The sequence below is a fragment of the Nymphaea colorata genome, chromosome 10, assembly GCF_008831285.2.
Source record: "Nymphaea colorata isolate Beijing-Zhang1983 chromosome 10, ASM883128v2, whole genome shotgun sequence".
In the NCBI taxonomy this organism is placed as follows: domain Eukaryota; kingdom Viridiplantae; phylum Streptophyta; class Magnoliopsida; order Nymphaeales; family Nymphaeaceae; genus Nymphaea; species Nymphaea colorata.
Genome location: NC_045147.1, coordinates 22,405,204 through 22,427,001, shown reverse-complemented (window position 1 = coordinate 22,427,001; position 21,798 = coordinate 22,405,204). Strand labels below are relative to the sequence as shown.

Here is a 21,798-nt window from a genome sequence, read left to right as displayed (position 1 = left end):
AATCATCTAGAAGGACCAACAAATGAGGGGATGGGGAAACAATAGACTATTCAAACAAAACTCTCATGGAAATATTTTTAACCAAATATAGAAGATGGGCAAGATCTAAAATGAGTAATAAACAAAGAAAGGAGCAGATTTGCAGTATAAAGCATGAACACTAGAGGACCGTCCTCCTACTCCAGAATTAGAGTGGCGTGGAGCAAACAATAGCTTATTTTCCAGCTAACCATTTGCCTACAATCAATTTGAGAGCCATTTTTTTATCATTCCATGGCACAAAAATAATCTGCTCCATTGATATTGCAGGATATGATTTTGGGAATAAAAAGGTTATCAAGAGCATGTTTAGACAGCATAATAGCAAGTTGGAGCCTCGGTTTGGATGTCAAATCAGGTTTGCTTAAAACAAGGTAGTGACTAAGACCTAGTTCCCATGAAACTGAGTTACACTATCATTTTTAAAAACTTCAAAGTGTGCTAATGCCATGAAGGCAATCTTAAACCAACCATGTCAGCCCATTCATTCTGCTAGAGCCACCTTAAAGGCCAAACTCCTTTCTGCTTTTTGTCAACATTTTCACATACTCAGCCCTTTTCACAGGAAGAAAAAAGGAACTGATATGGATTCTCATATATCATTTTCAGCATCAATTTCAAGAGACCAATAGAAAATGTTGCTTCACATAATTTCTAATTGAAATATCTGTAGACAACTCAATCAACGACCCAAATCCCATCAAGCTACCTATTCTTCCAAAGTATCTTACTCAATTTTGTACACTGTACAGTGAACTCTAAGTTATGCTTCACAAGATAACATGCAAGTATACGGAAATCCATTGAAATAATCATTGATTTAGAAATACTTCGTTTTATATTAGAATGATACCAACTAGCAACTGCTGTGTCCATTCAAATGTTTCCATCCCCAAAATTTATTATCAACTCAACAAACTGCAGTCACGGCAATGCTGTGTTTATATAAAACTCATGATACTTAGTTTAACTCTCTAAAAGAATCACCAGTGAATGAAAAAATAAACAAAATAATACTTCACGCAACGCCATACTTCTATAAAACTTATGATACTTAGTTTAGTCCTCCAAAAGAATCATCAGTGAATGACAGAATAAACAAAATAATACTCCAGTCCAGGCAACTTGATGCACGAAAAATGGTTTGCATTAAATATTTTGTGACTTAACACAAAAGAGCAGCTTCACTAGACAATTTCTTTGCCAGTTACCAAGGAATGTAATCTTGAACAATGAACCCATATTCTGCAGCTTCTTCAGATCCTTAGTGCTTCCCAGTTCTACAACATTCCATTTTGATCCTTCTTGCTATGTTATTTTGTAGTGATTAAGTTTAACTGATCAAGAGCACATTACACCTAAATGATACCGTAGAGAGTCTATCAGCGATCACATGCACTTGAAAATCCTTTTTTTTTTTTAAGCCTCACCACAAAAGGTATTCAAAACAAAGTGAACAGTGATGTGACCTGAAGTACAGCACTGACTCGGTCACCAAATTGAACAGAGAAAACATCCAAAAACTGTCCATATAAATTCCGAGGGAACAGTTTGATGGAAATCTTTCCAACGGACTGACGACCAAAACGCTGTCAACAAGGAACGTGAAAAAATGATTGAAAGTTGAAGCCTGCCACTCTAGAAAAGCTCGTTCGCTTGTGCACTGCTCGATCCGACAATGGTCCCAGAAACTAGCCAGTGCAGCCGTGCTTAAAGTTCAAAAGAGATAATTAGGCTGAACTAGCAGTTATAGCACCAACTTTGACATGACATATAACCGTGAAACGTGCTAAGGGCGAAATCAAGAACAAGAAACGGATATACTTAACAGTTCTCATTAAAAATGTACGGATCGACTAATCATCCCGATAAAAGATAATCAAAATGACTGATCAGCTTTTGTTTACACCAAACCCCCCTACTTAACGACGGAAGGTCCCGCCAAGAAAATAGCATCGCAACCGTCTTAACTCATAAGTGAGCAGCACAAAATAGAACAAGTAATAAAACAACACCAAGGGAAGAGAGGAATACCGAAATTGACACAGAACCATTTAATCAAGAAAGTGCTCTGCGGCAGAATACTTGTTTTCACAAAACATCGGACCGAAACTCAGACGTAAAACGTGAGGAAAAAAGACAAAATACTTCCAATGATCAAGAACCAGAGCGCAGCAAACAGGTTACGCAAAGAAAATATAAATTCACGCGCCAGACAAGAAACACCAATCTAACACTCCACGATAATACTCACTTAGGACAACACACAATTCTAGGGCAAGCATGCACCGCCTTGGAACACTGAACAAGACATACCTGCATAGATTCCGCCATTGGAGGAGCCTTTCCTTGCGCGCCCATCTTCTTTCTTGCTGGTGCAACCAGTTTCGCAGAATGACACAACGACAACTCGAGAGAGTAGATTCAATACGGAACCAGGAAGCGGGGGGAAAAGGTATCTACAGAAAGCAACAGACGGAGAGATAAACTGAGGCCCAGAAATGGTAAGGTACTGAGCGTAAAGGATAGAGATAGTGCGGGTTAAGGAAAGAGAGGGGAAATAGGGAGTGATCAAGATCGCAATTCTACCCGCCATTAGCAACGCAAGAAAAACCCTCGCTCCCTCTCCGTTTCTTTCTCTTTGCCGACTTTCCTTTTAATCCGCACGCGGAAAGGGCGGGAAAATCCGGTTATATGGAGAGAGAGACTTTCCATCGACCCCTCGCATTTTAAAGCTAAATGCGCTTCACCAGTTCCCGCTGCCGATTTTCTTTTTTCAGTTTGGGCAAGTTTGGTGAATTGGAAATATAGTGTAGTGTATCGAAAAGAATTCAAATTAAACAAAAAAAAAAAATCCGGTCCAAAAATTTAGCCGTTGAAGAAGTTTTCAGAATTATTATTCCAGCAACTTCTTTCCACCCTTTGGAGTGAGAGGCCAGCGGCCATCACTTCCACCGCATCCTCCCTCTGCCTTTCTTCAACCTTCACTGCAGCCGCCCTCCTCCTTCTCTTCAACCTTGACAGTAGCTTCAGCCTCACGGCAGCATGGGCCAGTGGACGATCATGGAGACGAACTGGTGGGGAGTTGTTGTCGTCGACTTCAGTAAATCCCATATTTTGGAATCATAGTCGGTCATGGAGCAATCCACTACTATCATATGCCATTTTGAAGACAGCGAAGGAAAAGCACGAGAAGGAGGCAGACCGAGGAAGAAACTTGAGGCGTCTAAGCAATCCCTGTTGTCTGAGCTGTATTTTCTCTAGCATCACTTGCCTGCCAATTTTGTTTTCCTGCCAACGGTAGAAACCATCGACGATCTCCAGAGACTAGAGAGATCAGAGGACGGCGTCGGCCATTTATTTTTTTCGGCATCGGCGTCGGTTTTTCTCGTCTGCGTTTCCATAATCCGACGAGAAGAGAAAGGCGGAGAAGGAAAACTCGAACCCTTCTCTCTGCTGTTAACATGAACACTTTCATTCTCCCACCATTTCCACCGATTCCTACTTTTTCCCATCACATGAAATTTATTTTTAAAAATATAAATAAAGTTTAGCCAACACACGTAACATGAAAATGTAGATTTTGTTTTCAATTCACCAATTTCACATCTGATTTTTTTTTTTCCTTTCTATATTTTCAATGCTTTCTATATTTCCAATGCATCAAACAAGCCCTCAAGCCTTCCACCTAACAAGCCCAAAGACCAAAAGACCTCGATCACTTTATTCAGCCGTTCGGTCTAATTGGTTTCAAGAAAATCAAACTTACGACACTGCCTGTCATAGAAATATATATATATATATATATATATATATATATATATATATATATAACCTGATTAAAGTGCTTTGTGTTGTCAAAAGGATACACACAATCAATAAAAAAATAATTTACATAGTCAATAAAAACAATTAAACAAAGTACAAAATTTTAGAGACAACAAATCTTTTACATACAATAACAAGTTACAAAAACAAAATAAAATAATGAAATATATAAGACAACAATACAATAAAGTAGAATAAAAGGAAGGAGGAGAGAGTAAATAAACAATCACGATTCCAAGTCTTTATTTTCGGGCGTAAATATTTTTAATATGGTTGAATCAGGACCATTATTTAGGGTTTGCGTTTGTGTTCGTGTTTGATGATCAAAAACATGTTTTCTAATATAAAAAAATTGACGTCCACTTTTGGTTATTTTAACATAATCAGGGGACCCAAAAAAAAAAACAGATAAAAGGATTCGATAGGCCCCAGATGTAGATAATTCAAAATCCGCGCTCCGCAAATCTCGATCTTCATAGTTTACGATTCGGCTCAAAATGAGTCGTACTCGTCGGATCAGTCGCCTTTGTATTTGTCACATTGCGGTCGAGAACCACAATCGATTTAGCAAACGTTAATTCGTTCGGACCTCGATTCAAATATCACTGGAAATATGGTTTTTTTTACTTTTACGAAGCTGGATATGACTTCTCTTGCTACATCATTCGAATCCGTACTCGACCTTTAAATATGCAAGAGAGACTGAGCTACATCATAACACGTTAAAATATGATCTTTATTGAATCTAAATTATTTATTTGAACCGAATTTGTATCTGAATCTGATATGATATTTACACGAGACCCAAGTCACCCGACTTGTATTAAACCGAATTATATCCGATCTTTTTTTTGGTATTTATCTTAATAGATTGGTGGAAGACCTAAATTCCAGCAGGATTTAAAGTAACAGATTGATATCTATCCACTATGCCAGGTTTTGAATAATTGAAAATCGAAACAGTTATTCGCAAATCAATGAAATTTTTGAGGTTTTATGAGACGTTTTGAAAGTGTGAGTGCGTTTCTAAAATGATAACTAAAATATGGGGCACATCTGAAATATTTTCATTTATTTTATTGTGGGAAAAGTGAAGAGAGAGAGAGAGAGAGAGAGCGGTTACGACGTCGGCCTTCCCATATTTCTATCGGAAGCAATCGACATCTTGCTTTCCCGCCAATAATTAGGGCTTCGAACAGTGGCTTCCCTCCAAATTTTATCGGACGATACGGAAGGTGTCAAATTTGAATCGCCCAGTCCCTCTTCTCAACTAGGTTTCGACTATCCACGACCATCCTTTCTTCCTTTTTCCTTTTCACTGTTTTCTCTTTATCTATCTTGCTTTCGATTTACCCGCATCCACAATCTCAAGGTTTTCCTTTCAAATTCATTGGAATTTGTACTCGTTGGGAGAGATATCTGCTCTCTTTCCTTTTCTTGGTCGCCCGATTGTGTGTAATATGGTGAACGATTGGCAAGTTGCATCTCATTATGTATGTCAATGGATTTTTAGGTAGAATTTTGGCATGTTAGGTTTGAAAATATCTTTCACGAAGTGGACGAATCGAACGATGAGCCGCTTAGATTGTTCAAGCCTACCTTCGATTTAAGAAATTCAGTCGTTCTTTGAGACAATCTGGCTTTATCAATCCGTTGTGATCGCAGGCACGGAGGTGTCACAGTTGGATCGTGGAAACAGGATTCGATATTGAGAGGGTGTTGGTTGGTTTAGGCTTTAGGAATGGCGAATGCAAAACCTGGTGGTTACAACAACGTTAGAATCGTGGTGGTTGGAGATCAGGGTACGGGGAAGTCGAGTTTGATCATTGCATTGGCAGTGGGGATTTTCTCGCACTCCGTTCCGCCCGTTGTGCCACCCACTCGGTTGCCTGCAGATTACTATCCTGATAAAGTGCCTCTAACGATCGTTGACACCTCGTCTAGGTGGGTTGCCATATAATGTTCCATTATCATGTACTTCATTGATAATATTGTTATCGATATGCTTATGTATCACTTCTTACATCCAGATTCTGATTTGTTAAGACAATTACGTATGACTTCTTTCGTCCACGTAGGTTTTCTCTTCCCAATCCTCGCTACTGTATAAACCATTTACACGTCATTTTGGTGTTTATTTGGTTCATTATGTTTGATTTATCTTGTTGATGATGGATCACTCCTTCTAGTGCATAAATTTTCTTTTACAAATCCATTTTACGCGTAAGCTCAGTATCATGATTCTTTGGATCACTAAATGTGATTTATGTTGTTCCAGTAGACGTAAACCTCTGCAGGTCACTGGCTTTTGTTCATTAGTTACCTACAATTAATTTTTCACAGATTATCATTAATTTCGTTTTAGACCAGAAGACAGGAATAAAGTTGCTGCAGAGTGCAAAATTGCAGATGTCGTGGTCTTAACACATCAATGCGACAGGCAAGAAACATTGGATCGGTTGTCAACCTTTTGGCTCCCTGAACTTCGTCGATTGGAGGTTGGCAATTGCTGGTTTTTTTATTCTTATTTTTCTTTATTGCCATCATAACTCCACACACACAATTCACAGAGAGACAATCCTTCCTACACAATCTAATAGATTAATATGATTTTTAAATTTCCTTAAATATATCCTTGAAAATGTGATTTATGGGGTCAGTTTAGTGATAATCAGTTTTTAAATTGCTGGAATTCAGTGTTATCAAAATAATTTGAGTTTTAATGGCTCAAAACCCCTTTATGTATTATAGGGTTAATTATTTCTCAAAAAAGACAGCCCAAGAAATTTATCGATATGTTTTTGGCCATGCTGAAGACATCCGCATCATCAGATTGGTCAAAACAATTTGAATTATAAAGTCCAAGTTAGATTATGTATACAACTGGTTGTGGCATTACAGGTGAAGGTTCCTGTCATAGTGGTTTGTTGTAAATCGGATTTGAAGAAGCTTCCTGAGTTCAACATTGAGTCGCAAATTGCTCCCATCATGCATCAATTTCCAGAGATTGAGACTTGCATAGAGTGTTCTGCTCTACAGCAAACTCAGGTAATGTTTGGTACATGTATCTCCATATCTCTATGCACTGATATCCATGAAAATTCAATAGTGATCCTTCTAATCAGTCTCCTGCTTGCAGTAGCTGTTGACTTTAACGTGGTATCCCTGCTGATAAAAATAAGAGTTACGTGTTTATTTATTTTTTCTCAGAAAATGGGTGAAGTAAATGCATTGTAAAGACGGAGATGATAATTTTTATTGCCTGCCAGTCAGACATTGACAGTCTCAGGCATTTTTGTTGTTTAGTTTTTTTAGATTCTTTCTTCATGTACCAGGCATGGTCCTCCTAATACACTTATATGTAAGTTGCTGGGAGGTCCTGCGTCAAGTAACAAAGAGGACAGTGTTCTGGAATTTATGAAAGAGAGAAAATGAGGCCATTCAGCAGATTTTATCTATCTTAACGGAATGGCAAGAATGTTACATTAGACAACTTAAAATGTTTATTTTTGGTTATTTACTGTGTAAGTATGGGCGACTGGCTATTTAGTCACGGTTAATTGGAATCATAGCAATAGGTATCACATTTAAAAAAAAAAATAGTATCAAAAAGAGAGAAATAAAACAAACGTGAAGAAGACATTTTTTTTTATGAAGAAACATGAAAGTAAGTTTTTCCCGTGTTTTTTCATGTGTTCCTCTTTTTTAATGTTTATATCATCATGGATTCAATTTTAAGACTAAATTAAATTATTTATCTTACCTTTTTATCATCATTAAAATATATTTTATTCCATGGCCATGAAAAACTTTTTTTCGAAGAGAATGTTTTAAAAATGCAAAAAATAGTCAGCTGAGCAAGCGGCAGAAAAACAACTTTTTTGAAAAAAATGCCAAAACAAAAAAAAAAAGCTCATTTTTTCATGTTTTTTCCTATTTTTTTCATTTTATGCGTTTTTCATTTTTTTTTTAAGCCAGACTGCTTGTTTCCATTTTCTAATTTTTATTTGTTGCTTACCTACTCATTTTTTGATGTTGTCTTATTTGCCATATTTTTCCTTTTTTACCATTTTTTTTCGTGCTTACTGCATTATACCTGACAAAATCCTGGCCATTTAAAACCCTAAAACGATATTTTTGTCTATATTTTATCATTACATTTAGTTATTTTTATGTCTTATTAGTTTATCATTTTCTCTAATTGTCAGGATTTCTTTTTTCATTTTTTTTTTAAATTTGCTGAGATTTTGCTTAGAAAAACAACTTTGTCGAAAAACACTTAAGGGGAAACCTCGCCTTTAAAAACTCAAGGCCAGTGGTTAATGGCTATGGTTGGAAACTTGGAAGTAACAAGATGGGTTCATTTTACACATCTCCGTTGGGGTCATATTTTCTAAAATTATTCTTCTTAGTCATTTATAATTTTATCGTATTACTATGGGTACTTGGCTACTTTGTTAATTGGAAGCAGTATGATTGTGTGAACAATACATTTACATCTCCATTATGCCCTCTTAACCAAATCCACTTATGTTGTTTTTTTTTTGGCAAAATTTCTGGTAAAAATAATACAATGTCAGACTATGAGTTTTCTACTGATTTTCTTACAAAAATATTTAGACATTGGTATAATTTTTTAAAATTGTTAACTGAAACTGGAATATGTAGTTGAATAAAATATATGAAGAGGATTTTTCCCGAGAAGGGAGAATATGGTCATAGTGTCTGATATTTTAATTTTTTTCTACATATGATTTTCCTCTTATTTGCTGATAATTTAGCAATGTTTTTAAAATATGGGTAACATCTGTAACTATAGTTTGTATATACTACAGAAACTTGTTCCAGCTTGCTCCAAAGCCACTCTTTCTTTGTTGAGTATTGACTTGGAGGCAATGTTATCCGTATTGTATAGGTTTAGAAAACCTATATGGTATGCTTGCGATACACGATTCATTTGTACATCGTAAGCGTATCGCCTGTATTGTACCATATGGGTGATACACTCCCGTATCGTACGATACGAGGAAAAACACAAACTTCTTTAAGTTTTAAAGTTTAAACACTCCTCTCTCTCTCTCTTTTCTTGTGTTTAAAGACTCCAAGAGATGTGGGAGGGAGAGATTTTCCCCATTTTCATAAAAAATAACCGAGGATTCATCAATTTGAGAGATATTACTGTTGAATCATGAAAGATGATAACTATATGTTTTGAATTTATGACTTTAAGTCCTAAGATTCTATAAAATTTTCAAGTTTAAAATTGTGATAGATGCTTATTATGTTATTTTGAATATTTGATTTCTTATTTTTGAATGTGTTGTTGATACACCTGAATGTTCCTTATGTGTGATGATCTTTTTTATATTTGAATACATTTTTCTCGATTTCTGATTTTTTGTTTATTTTTTCAAAATTTTTAATGATTTTTCTCTATTTTTTTATTTTTTTAAATTAAAAATTAATTTTATGATACGCTACGCTACGCTACGATACGGTGTATAGGTCGGCCCGACCGATACGCGTTGCACTACACCTTTTACAACATTGCTTGGAGGAATACAAGGGGTGAATAATTTTTTGTTCAGATTTCTCATTGCATCTTACCTCTATCTCTCCCTTCTTCTTTATTACAGTCGCTGGATTACTTCAAACAGTTTTCCTTCCTGCTATCTCTTGTTGTTTGGCATGTAAAGGACCATTGAAGTTGTTGATGTTTTTAGGTTTCTGAGGTCTTCTATTATGCTCAGAAGGCGGTACTTCATCCAACACTTCCTCTGTTTGATCGAGGAACACAATCACTGAAACCTCGATGTGCTAGAGCATTGAAACGTATATTTGTTCTCTCTGATCAGGACAAGGATGGTGCTCTAAACTGCGAGGAACTGAATGATTTTCAGGTTATGCTAAATAATTTCCTTTTTCATGCTTCTCTTTAGATTACTTGTGTTTAACCAGCAGAAGTCATGACCTTCTGTCTGGGCTACCTTTTGCAGGTCAAGTGTTTTGATGCACCTTTGCAACCTAAGGAGTTGATGGACTTAACAGAGGTTGTCCAAAATAAGAACCCTGAAGGACTTAGCGACTGTGGTCTCACCTTATCTGGGTTTCTTTTCCTTCATGAATTACTTATTCAGAAAGGGCTTCCTGAAACAATTTGGACGGTTTTGAGGAAGTTTGATTATGACAATGATCTCAAACTGGGGGATGGGCTTCTTCCAGTTACTCAATTCAAACGGGCCTCTGATCAGGTATGGAAGTTATCTAATTTTGATTCTCATTTGCTTTATTTATGGGACTTCTGACTTCCTCTGCCTTGTGATCTTGTTTACTGGTCCCCTGGATTTGTTTAGGTCAACTTGTAAGATCTATTTAGCTTTTTATCTAGACATACACCATAGTTTTCGTTAATGCAGATTAGTGAGTTGGAAATGTACAACTTAGTTTGACCAGTGTTGCTAGAAGCATTACAAGGTGTGGGAAACCATGCTGCTAAAAATTGCACTTTTCAAGAATTGCATGGGCACTGCAAAATATGATATTTCTAAAACATGGTGTCTTATTTCCTTGTAAGCAACTTACATTTTTTTAAATTTTCAAATGCATTTCTTTTTGTTTTTTTTTTTACTTTTTTTATTTGCTTCTTGTTGATATTGTGATTTGCTTCCTTATTTCTTCCGATTTGTCTTCACTTTTTAATAGTTTAGATTAAGTGGGGACACCTCTGACAGTGTTTTCACTTCTGCTTTGTCATATGTGGTCTCTTCGCTTGCTTGGTTCTGAACCGATTTCAAGATGATCTCATAGTGGTTGGAACAATTGGAAGACTGAAAATGCTAACAGCTTTTATTGGCTTTGTTTTTTCTTTTGATATTGATAGGATCTAGTGAATAATCAGGTGGTCTTCATTGGAAATTGATTCTCTGGATTTCATTGGAAACTCAAAGTTTGGTATCGGTTTATTTCTCAAAAAATAAAGCAGACTAGAGTCCAATCATGTCGAATCTGCAGAGACATATGAAACTTAGCTTGTTGGTGAGGATGTTGCCTGAGTGAAACTGACACATGTATACAAGTTGCATATGTGACATCACACATGGATACTTGATATGAGATAGATAAGAGGCTTTAGACACTCTACTGCTGCTAAATTGCTAATGTTGTGTTCTTATACTTTTTGTTGTGTTGCAGAGTGTGGAATTGTCCAATGATGCATTAGATTTTCTTAAAAGGATCTTCCTATCATTTGATTCAGATAATGTACGTGGCACTTCTCACCAGCTCTTGTACATAATTTTCTGCTTCAAATTTTTGGGGAAACATTGTTCATATAGATTAATGTGGTTATAGAATTCCAAATACCTATTTTCATCTGACTCTTTCACATTTTCACTTTTTTTGTTTCCCTACTTTGATTTCTTGGTTGCAATAAATTCTATGCAATCACCACATTTTTTTGAGGGAAGTGCTGTTCAGCAAGTGTAAATGCTGGTATATTGAACACAACCAATGCCCCATTTTTTTTTCCAATTTATGAGATGGAGAATAATATTATCTTTGTACATTCTGGCAGAGTAATCAGAAAATGTGAGGACATGGTTGCCCTTAAATGGGGAGTACAATATTGCTTGTTTTGTTGAAAATCAATATATTCCTCTTTTTCTGGTTTAGGTTTGTATAAGAAGAGGTGGCATATTGTCACCTCGGCATGGCCAGCATGCAAAACAATAATGTTTCCATATTTATTCTTTTCACACACTTCCACCTCTCAAACATTAATGTCAATATGCTATTATTTGATAAAGTGGCATTCCTTTAATTCGTGTAAGAAATAAAAACTATATATACATATATATATATATCATTATCACAAATCAGCGACGTTTTTTCTCGTAGTTTTAACAGCAAAGTTGTTTTTTTGGGAAAATCTCTGGAAAAGCTTGGGTTTTTTTTTAAAAAAGCGCAGATGAAATAAATGAGAAAGTAATTGGAAAACACAAATAAAACTATATAAAAGTCATAAAGGAAATGTTTTAATGATAATAAACATGATGATAATAATTTATTTTAAGTTTATATTTAAATCCATGATGAGAAAATCATGAAAAAAACACGAAAAATGTGATAAATATTTTCCCCCCTTTTTTCAAAATACCAGCAATTTTTCCCTTTTTTTCGTTTTTCTTCTTTTTGACGTTAATATCACGATATCTGTGACATTAGAAATGATTGTTGGTAACTCATAAATGATGCCAATACTTAAATGTTACTTTTGTAGCGCTAACTTGTCAGAATATAGCAATCGTTTCCTTCTTACTTGCTGTGTCCAGGGAAGAGGTAACTGGCTCCTGTAACTTACCTCTCTTGTTGTGGGCTAGGCCTACCATGTAACATATTATCTTAGCTATTCATTGCTCAGGCTTCTTAGGAACCTTTAAATTTTCATGAGGAAACATGGGAGTGCTCCATCGTAGTGACCAAATTAGTGAAAAGGAGGTTCAACTTGTTGGCGACTGATGCCCATTGGACCTTTCTAATTTCTATACTGGATTTCAACTGTAGATACTACCTGATACTTAATGAGGAGGTCAACATACTTGAAAATGCAGGCTACTGCGTGATCATAGAAAAACAAGAATTGCTGCCTATAGCTACAAATTTCCTTTCCGCTTTCTTTAAGGTGCAGGATCATAGGAAAAACGCTCAACAAGAACAAAATTCTTCGAAATATGAGACTATGAGAATAAAAAATAGAAAAAAAGTTGAATACCTGGGAGGTTGATATCCTCAACAAATCCTTATAGTAAAAATACTAGCAAGTGCTGATCTCATGTTGTTTTAATGAGGCACCAGCTCATCATACAAAATCCGTGTCTCTTATGTATGGGAAACATTTTTGCTTAGTTTCATGCAGGTAGAAGCATAGGTTATTTTGTTCTGCTGCAGCATCACTCGTGCCACTGATAGTACTATTTTGTAAGACTCTCTGGTAGGATGTTTGACAAGTCAATGGATTCAGCATTTTTTCTAAGGATTTGGAAGCCAATCGAACAATAAGTAATCATTTTGATTAATTCTTCTGGACTAAGGGCTCACATAGTTCTGCCTCTTTTTTCCTACACACAATGTGATCTTTTTATCAATAGAGATGTTCGTCATTTACATCTTAGTTCTTTTATTCAATGTTTCGTTGTTGAAAGAGCATGCCAGTGATTTGTTTTAATTATATGATGATCTCATTCCTTTTCAGGATGGGGTACTGGAACTATCTGAAGCTGAAGATTTATTCTCAACTGCTCCTGAAAAGTAAGTCTTTCATTTTCTTCCTTTTGCTGCACAATTTGTGCAATTGTGTGACTATTTGCTAACGGCGTGGAATTATTTATGAAAATAGTGATGTCTATCTTTACTGATTAGTTGCTGTATTAAGTATACTTTATCCTGGTTGATGGTTGGTTTTCTTCACCTGAAAATTCCTTGTGGTGACTATATTTCATGGCGGTGAATTAAGGCTGCTGCAAAAATTACAAGTTGCTTCACATGGTTGCAATTGCCATGTTAAACCTGAAGTCTCAGTAGTCTGAAACCTGGTTCACAAACGTCTCCTCTCCCCTCCTTTCCTCTTTTATTCATTCACAAGTACTCCTTTCTATACTGCAGCCCTTGGAAGGACAACACTTACAAAGATGCTGCTGAGAGGAATGCAAGTGATGGTTTAACATTCAATGGCTTTCTGTCGCAGGTATGATTCTACTGGATGTTTTATAGACTTAAGTGATGTTCCAAGGGAATTCATAGGGAGGTATGGTTTCAACATCCTTCCACCTTCACCTTTAGCACATTGAAGGAGCACCATTGCATTTGTCTATTGCATAAGCTGTTTTCTTTCAGCTACATATGGTGCAAACACATGATACTGTGGGTTCTGGTTCAGATTCCCCAATGAATTCGTTGTTACCTGGTGTAACGAGAAATTGACACATGATCTCTTGGAAGTTATAGTTAATAACTTAATAGCACTTCTCATGGTTCTTTCCTAGTCTTCCCCTTCAAAAAGGCATTAGCTGAAGCCTCTTGGTTCTAATTGTGCGTTGCCTGTGCATTCCCATCTGCCTGTTGCTTGCAACTTTGATGACCTCTAGCCCTATAAGTTTTGGTAATCTTGAACTGCAGGTTCACTGTTTACTTTCACATGCGAAGAAAAAACACTAAATCTGTCTTGGAAGTTGACCTCTTGAACTCCATTGCCATCATTCAATTTAAATAATTGTCTTCCAGTTATTCGATGGATTTTGTTTTATGTCCAGTTCTTGGTTATGTATCTTGAATTCCTTTGCAGTGGGCTCTTATGACTTTGTTGGACCCAATAAACAGCCTGGCTAATCTGATCTATATTGGTTATACTGGTGACCCAAGATCAGCATTTCATATAACAAGAAGAAGACGAATAGATCGGAAGAAAAAATATTCACAAAGGAACGTGTTCCAGTGTTTTGTATTTGGACCAAAAGGTTCTGGCAAGTCTACACTGCTAAATGCATTTGTTGGAAGGTGAGATGTAGTTTGTTTTTCATTGTTGACCTATATGTAGTTTATACTTTATACTAATTAGGTGCTTGCAAATTCTTGAAGAAATGTTCCTAGTTATCTTAGTCTTGCTACTTTCTCAGTTATATGAATCCTGTGGTTAACTATGAATTTTATAAAATTTAGGGCAGCTTCGGACAAGTATGAACCAACTGTTGAACCTCGATTTGCCGCTAATGTAGTTGAGCATAGCGTGGTGAGTTTCTGGTCTGTACTTTGAAATAATGCTTTTTCTTTCAGTTTTGCATTTGCTGATTGTAATGAGAGGTACTTCTGTCAGTAGGTTTGGGATTTGATGACTGTCCGGTTGAAGGCCAAGTCATGTATTGCTTCCATCAGTTTCTGAATCAAATCGATTAGCAAGAAGATTCAGCAAATCAGCTGAACCAAATTGGATTTTTTTTTAAATTTGTAAAAGATTAGTATTACATTCTTTCCTTAAGAAAATCAAAAGGAAAATACCAAAATAAATAGTACAAAAAATAGGGACTCTATGAAAATGGCACGTGACATCTTTCAATTAGGTGGTGCATCAAATTGCTGTTTCACATTGGCTTTATCAGGCCACTTCCCACCAATTTTGATAAGACTGCTTGCTTCTGGATCCAGATTCTATTTATCAATTGACGAGTATATAACCATGTATAACTTGAAACTTTAAAATGTATATCACTCTAACTTCGCAAAATGTGTCCAAGTACATATGAGAATTTGTACTTTGATGTTAATTTACATGTTTGCAGCCACTTTATACAAATGCTTTTGAACCCAGTGACTCAGAATTAAGTCATACTAAAATCAATTGAAGCCATGCCTGAGTTATTTTAGTCATGTAATAACAAGAAACCAGACCATTAAGCTACTAGCTAGCTGCATGCATCAACATTATTGAGTATTAAGCATCAATATATTAATGAAAAACAACTCACAAGACAAGCATTAAAGTCTAAGTATGTCTATCACCAAATTTTGGTGAGTTAAAACGAGTTATGCATGAGTCAAATGATTTGACTCTGCGAGTCAAACCAGTTTTGGGTGAGTGAAATAAGTTTTGATCTAGTCTTTCTGAGTTTTGGGTAAAGCTGAGTTCTAGGGGGAGTTTGTCAACATTGCTTTACAATTTCAAATTGCATGTTTTCTTGTTTAAATTCTCGGGGGAGTTTGTCAACATCGCTTTACAATTTCATACTGTATGTTTTCTTGTTTACAAATAACTTATTACGGCTACTGACATGGTTCATGTACAAACAAAATTTTGAGACGGATGTGTCCTTTCTTCTTTAGTTTTACTTTTTTATCATTTTCTGCAGGGAACTGTCAATATCCTTGTGTTGCGTGAGATGCCGCCAGATGGAGTTGCAAGCCTTCTATCCAGTAAGGACTCCTTGGCTGCATGTGACGTAGCTCTGTTTATGTATGACAGGTACTTGCTAGAGCTCCTTATTTTTACTTGATTTTATTACCTGTATGTAAACTTTTTGTCATTATGATGATGTATGTGCACCTTAATTGAGGCACCATACGTCTTGGTTCTTTTGGTTCTTGAATAGAAGATGGGCAGCTTTCTCGGCTTTGCGGTTTTGTGCCTACATTAACCTTCCATCTTGGCAAGAGTTCAAAACTTTAATCTTGGCAAGAGTCAAAATATTTAGTCATGTCATTAGATTTTGAATTGACATAGGTGTAACATGTGTACATCTTGGTTCTTCTTTTGGTTCTTGAATAGAAGATGGACATCTTTCTCAGCTTTGTGGTTTTTTGCAACATTAACCTTCCACCTTGGCAAGAGTTAAAATATTTAAGCAAGTCATCAGATTTTGAATCGACATAGGTGTAGCTTGTGTCTCCACGTGCATATTTTTTATTACATAAGTTGATTGTCTGACTGACTGTGTCATTCATTGTATTAGTTTCTTAATTTTTCTCAAGTGAAATCATATTTTTTTATCCATCAGCTACTATTTTTTTGCCTTTCAGAACTCAAGGTTTTCATTTGGCAAAAATTGTTCACTCTCAAGATCTTTAGTTTTAACTTTTAACTGAACTTATTGAAATATTTATTTTCATTTACACATTGCGAATTCAAGTGTTAAAGAATCTTTTCATAAAGTTTGTGATGAAGATTTTCTTGTATTGAAACTTTGGTTTTTGATAGTCACCCTTTTTGCTCAATCGTAGCCAATAAAAAATGTGATCTTTTAATTATATCTGTTTTTGAAGCGTCGTTTCTTGTTGAATGTATTGCCATTGCTGAGTGTGCTTTATTTATTAGTAGTATTCCTGATTTTGCAAGTTTGAGAGCATTTCAGGTTTGCTAATAACACATGGACTAATTGCCTTTGGATTATTCATGCAAGATCATCCATCAAGTTGTTTATTCCTCATGCAAGATAAACAATCAAGTTGTTTGTTCTTCTCGGAAAAGGTTAAGTGAATTCAAAATCGAGCATTACTCTAATTTTATATCCTATCATACTGAAACTAAAAAATAGAACATTTTGATTTTCAAACTGGGAATTAATTTATGAGGTAGATGATATTATATTTGGTTGCCAATGGCCAAATATGCTTATGAACATTTTGTATCTTCATTCTCAATTTAGTGGAGACATGGACCTGTCAGCATTTATGAAGTGCATTTCTCTGTGTCTGGGTCTTGGACCGTTCAAGTCCTGGTGTTTAACCTTCAGAGGCATATCCTTGGTTGCCATAATCAGATGCCTAACTCTCATCAAAGAGAAAGATTCATTTGGATACATTTTTCTAAATGAATTTCTGGGAAGTTGCGATTACATATAAAAGATATTTATCATATTTGGTTAAGGCATTTCTTGCTTTAGATTGTTGAGATTTGTCATGGCTACACAAGTGGTATTCATATGCTTCAACTTTTTACCTAATGTTTGCTTGCTGGCATTCTTAGAATGGTCTTTTTGTTGATTATAACTGCTTCCCCATAAGTTTATTCATATATTTGTATGTGTCAGTTCTGATGAAAATTCATGGCAACAAGCATATGACATGCTTGTTAAAGTAGCTAGCCATGGTGAAGAGAATGGCATGGAGATTCCTTCTCTCATTGTTGCTGCTAAGGATGATTTACATCACTTCCCATTGTCTGTACAGAACACAACAAAGGTAAGCTCTTAAACTTTTGACTGATGTTATTGCTTACGTTGGAGAAGGCTTAAGTTTCTGGGTATCATGATATCATCTTTAACAAAAAACTGTGGGTTGGTGTCGCTACTGCCACCTGTGTTGTCAACAGTCTGTAGCCAGCCGAACGTCCATGGCCATGTGGTCTGTAGGGCTTGGACATGTGATCTGTAGAGCTTGGCCATGTGTGCGTGTAATCGAGTTGTTAAGATGATTAGTTCCCTTCAGAAAGTTTTTGCCATGTGGTCCACAGGGTTATGGACCATGTGGTCTAGTGGTTAAAAAAATAAGTTTTCAATAATTACTATGTTCATGGTATTGCAGGTTAGCCAAGACATCGGAATAGAGGCACCTATAACCATCAGTGTGAAGCTGGGAGATGTCAGCAATTTACTCCACATGATTATTGATGCTGCTCAGCACCCACATTTAAGAATTCCTGAGACTGAAGCTGGTCGAAATCGTAAATTGCATCACAGATTTGTTAGTCGCTCCCTCATTTTTGCTTCAGGTAGCTAGTTCTGATATTATCTAATTGTTTGCATTTTTCCGTTCTTGGTCTTGTGAAAACTCACTTTTTTCCTAGGTTTGTTCTTTTCATAAGAGTAGTTGTAGTTTATAAAAGGTCTTTAATGGCAAGCATCTATAGTGCAATCTCATTCTCATATGTTCTTTGCATCTTGATTAGTATGAAGTAGATTTAGGTGTCATGAAAAATGTGCCATGCCATGCCATGCCATGCCATCTTAGAATTCAAGGTTTAGGCCATGACGCTCCTATCACATTTGGACTTGTATGCTCTTTCTAAGTTGAATCTTTGCTCTCAGGACTCAAATACTTCCTTTCTTTGGTGAAACCTGGTTGAAGGTTAATGAAGTTTTGGTTTGTTGAGTCCAGTTTTGGTAGGCAATCGACCTTTGACTGCTTTCTGTATGCCACCTTGAAATTTCTTGTCATGCTGGGAGGTGTTAAACAACAGTTACTGGAGTTTTTGCCCTGGGGTTGGGTTTCTTGAGAGAATAGGAAATCTGGGATCTCCAGAACCATTTTAGTCATAGTTTTAGCTTGTGATAATGCCATAAATTTGGTAAAGTGCTAGAAATGATTGGCGACAATGACTGGGACCCAGGAATTCATCTTAGGTTCCGTGAATTGGTGGAAGATGCCTGCTGCCTGTGTTTGTTCAAAGATGATGGTCATGCAATTTCATCTCACTAATGGTCGGTTGAGCCCTTGGGTCCTCCGACGTGCACACATCAATTTCTTTTCCTTCGTAGTAGCTATAGTTTTTTCAGTCTAAAGTGCATGCAATGCTCATGAAGTTTAAAGATATGCCCTTTCTCGTCACCACCAACAACACTTGAGGAGGAAGAGCCTGTGACAGAAAAGGAGGTTGGCAGTAGGTGCAGCATCTATGAGGGAAACAGGTGTAATCATGGATATTATTGTTACACACACACACTCTCATGCATGCACCGAACATGAATTTGAGGTGAACTTTATTCGCATGCCTGACCAACGTCTTTTGTCGCACAGGTACTTCACTGCAAACTTAACATGTGAGTTTTGCAGGATTATGTGTGTTTGTTTCCATGGACATGCATGTCACTGGAATACCAGGACGTTGGTTTGCTTTAACATTAATCATGATCTCCGTTAGCTCGTTCTTGCATGTGGCCTACTTGATTGCAAATTGAATAATGTGGCGTGGCATTGCTTGGGTAAAGTTAGCCCTTAGGGTGGTAATAAATTGCTTCAGATCATGTTGTAAATCTTGGTTTTCTGATAAATTTTACTCGGCATGGTCTTATCTCATATTCTTTCTGGTAAAGAGATTCTAACTTCAACTTTATCTAATGTTTTGGTTGAGCAGCGGTTGCAGTTTTTGGATTGGCTGCTTACAGGGTATACACGTTGCGGAAACAGGCATCTGGGTGAAATTCTTTTTCTTCCTTTTTTTTTTGGGGGTCAGAATTGGTAAACAATTTTTCCAGGAAATATGGGTAGATATAGCAGGGAGTTCTCTTTTTGGGTGTATATCTTGTCGGGGCAATCCGTTTGGGAAGCTGCAAATTTTGAAAACAGATAGATGCTTCTTTATCAGGCAGGTAAATTATAGCTTTCATGGTGCTCTTTTCAAGGCATTTATCATACTTGCACTCTCGTAAGTCGTTCTTTATCCCATCCCTTGCCATATTAGAATGGCATTCGGGTGGGTCGTCATGCATGTTCCTGCTTCTTTTGCAACAATAATTAGCTTCTTTTTGCTGATGCATTTTGTTCAGCCGTCCGGAAGCGTACCATGCTTCTTTCCAACTGCAAGCATTTAACAGGTCCCCTTTTCATGCTTTTTGAAGAAGGGCGCTTGTGTGCACTTTGTTCGACCACCTGTAGTTGTGTGGAGGTAGCATTGTCCTTTCTGTTACGATGACTTCATTTAGGATGTGAGTCTAAATCAAAATGGTTAGTGAACCATATTAATTAAAAATGTGTTTTTAGTTTTTGAAAAGATTTAAAGTAAAAATAGGGAAATAAGAACTGAAAAAAATTCGGGGAACAAATAACGTAAAAAAATAAGTACTTCAGAAAAAGTATAAGATGAAAATGGTTATAAGCCAGTTTTAACAGGATCAGTTGATTTCAATTGGTTGGTGGTTGCCATATGTCAGTTCTGGATTATTTTAAAATAATTTAATTTTTCACGTGGTATATTTCCATTAGATTTTTGAAAATATTTTTAGTTGATCTAAAACAGATTCTACTGATTAGGTTCACAAGCCGCTCTTGACAAATACTGAGATGAACGGTCCGCTTATTGTCTTGACAATGGAAAACCAAATTATTGCAAAAAATTAGTGACCACCTGCCACCAAATTTTATCCAAAATTTTCATGTCTTTTGCTAATTATACACCGACAACTGGAGCGTTTTCCTGGTTTTAGACCACCATCCCTTCAAACTAAACCGGGTTTTACGATTGATTAAGCTAAGAAGAGCAACGGTTTTACATACTAAATTTTTTAAAAATTTGATTTTAGCCCCTGTAAATTTTTTGAAAATTAGATATGGGCTCATGTCATTTGTTTTTTGAATTATATTTAGTGTGTTGCGTGTTATAGCTAGATGAGAATTTGAGGCCTTAATGGAAGACTCTGTTTGACAGCTAATGACCAAACAACCGAAGGATTTTGAATATCTCCGACTTTAAAAGCTCATAAAAAAGGGAGGGCTTAATTAGCAAATGTCGCCTGGGAGATTCTCAGATCCCATAAACTCTGATTAAGCGAGGCTTTATGCAAATGGAGCAGCCGGGATTAACTGTCGTATCTTCATTTATCCTAGCTGTCCAAAGACCAAAAGGCAACCACAAACGTCCATTTCTATTCTAACCCGCTCAACCACGGTGCCCATCGCCGAGAACGAACCTTTGTTCCATGGGATTTCACTTGTGATTTACACGCTTTGGTCCTCAAAATATTCGCAGATTCCCTTCTATGATTGTCTAACGCTCATTTATTTCCTGTTTCAATGTCACAAGACTCTGTGCAAATTGGTGCCTTCATGTCTCTTCGATTCCCACGTAGCAGTGTGAACGGTGTTTATGTCCTTTCATTATATATATATGCATCTTATGTCTAATGGGGAAGCGTAAAGAAAGCCTGTCCTAATCACTTTTTAATACTTGTTTGTGTATTTGGGATGCACCAACAAAACACTCTCTTATGAAAAATAAGAAATATATGTGAGAGTGGATGTTAGCAAATAAGAAAATTGAACAAATCATGCGCAAAACTAGATAAAAGAAACGAAAAAGCAAAAAACATAGATGAAGATCAGAAGCATCGAAAAAGAAAAGCACTATGACCCAAAAACTTATGTTCACAAAAAAAAAATATCGCACTTCTTTCTTTCCGATTATAAATAATCTCAAAACCCCAATAATGGGAAACTTATCTCTAGAAAATAAAAAAAGATCTTAAGCTTTTAATTCATTTATAGACAAATTTATGCCACACTGATTTCTTTTTTTCCCCTTTATGTTGCAGATTCAAACAATATAAGGCTGCTCTATGTAATTATAGCCGGAAAATATCCTTAAATGACACAATTCCTTTTTATTTCTCCCAGATTGGCACGGGGGATGTGCTTATTATTTATTCCGCGTGCGTGTAGTGCTGGTGGGTTTCT

General features: G+C 36.3%; 2 protein-coding genes across 9 annotated transcripts in view; one reads left to right on the top strand and one right to left on the bottom strand.

The window, feature by feature from the left end:
* The window catches only part of LOC116263195 (probable histidine kinase 2), a 61,225-nt gene extending 57,743 nt beyond the window's left edge, over window positions 1–3,482 (bottom strand). Inside the window, exons 1-2 of one of the 3 annotated variants that reach the window (XM_031642828.2) lie at window positions 2,629–3,482; window positions 2,356–2,498 (exon numbers count right to left, since the gene is read on the bottom strand). In XM_031642828.2, coding sequence (XP_031498688.1) covers window positions 2,356–2,400 — 45 coding nt within the window. In that variant the 5' untranslated portion in view covers window positions 2,401–2,498; window positions 2,629–3,482. Of the gene's footprint in view, window positions 1–2,355 lie in introns of all 3 variants that reach the window. The other 2 variants (XM_031642827.2, XM_050080321.1) reach the window with 2 other exon arrangements.
* A 1,506-nt stretch (window positions 3,483–4,988) lies between these two features.
* LOC116263197 (mitochondrial Rho GTPase 1-like) lies at window positions 4,989–19,735 on the top strand. Of its 6 annotated transcripts, none has more exons than XM_031642830.2 (15): window positions 4,989–5,141; window positions 5,533–5,811; window positions 6,233–6,365; window positions 6,769–6,915; window positions 9,591–9,767; window positions 9,864–10,118; window positions 11,059–11,127; window positions 13,118–13,173; window positions 13,528–13,609; window positions 14,207–14,418; window positions 14,581–14,650; window positions 15,765–15,877; window positions 17,442–17,592; window positions 17,935–18,121; window positions 19,484–19,735. In XM_031642830.2, exons 2-15 carry the CDS (start codon window positions 5,609–5,611, stop codon window positions 19,546–19,548), a joined length of 1,920 nt encoding a protein of 639 aa, XP_031498690.1. In that variant the 5' UTR covers window positions 4,989–5,141; window positions 5,533–5,608; the 3' UTR covers window positions 19,549–19,735. The 6 variants fall into 6 exon arrangements, with proteins under 6 accessions (XP_031498690.1, XP_031498691.1, XP_049936280.1 ...); XM_031642831.2 differs by having other exon boundaries at window positions 4,993–5,102; XM_050080323.1 differs by lacking the exon at window positions 4,989–5,141 and adding an exon at window positions 5,156–5,360.
* Window positions 19,736–21,798: the final 2,063 nt, after the last annotated feature.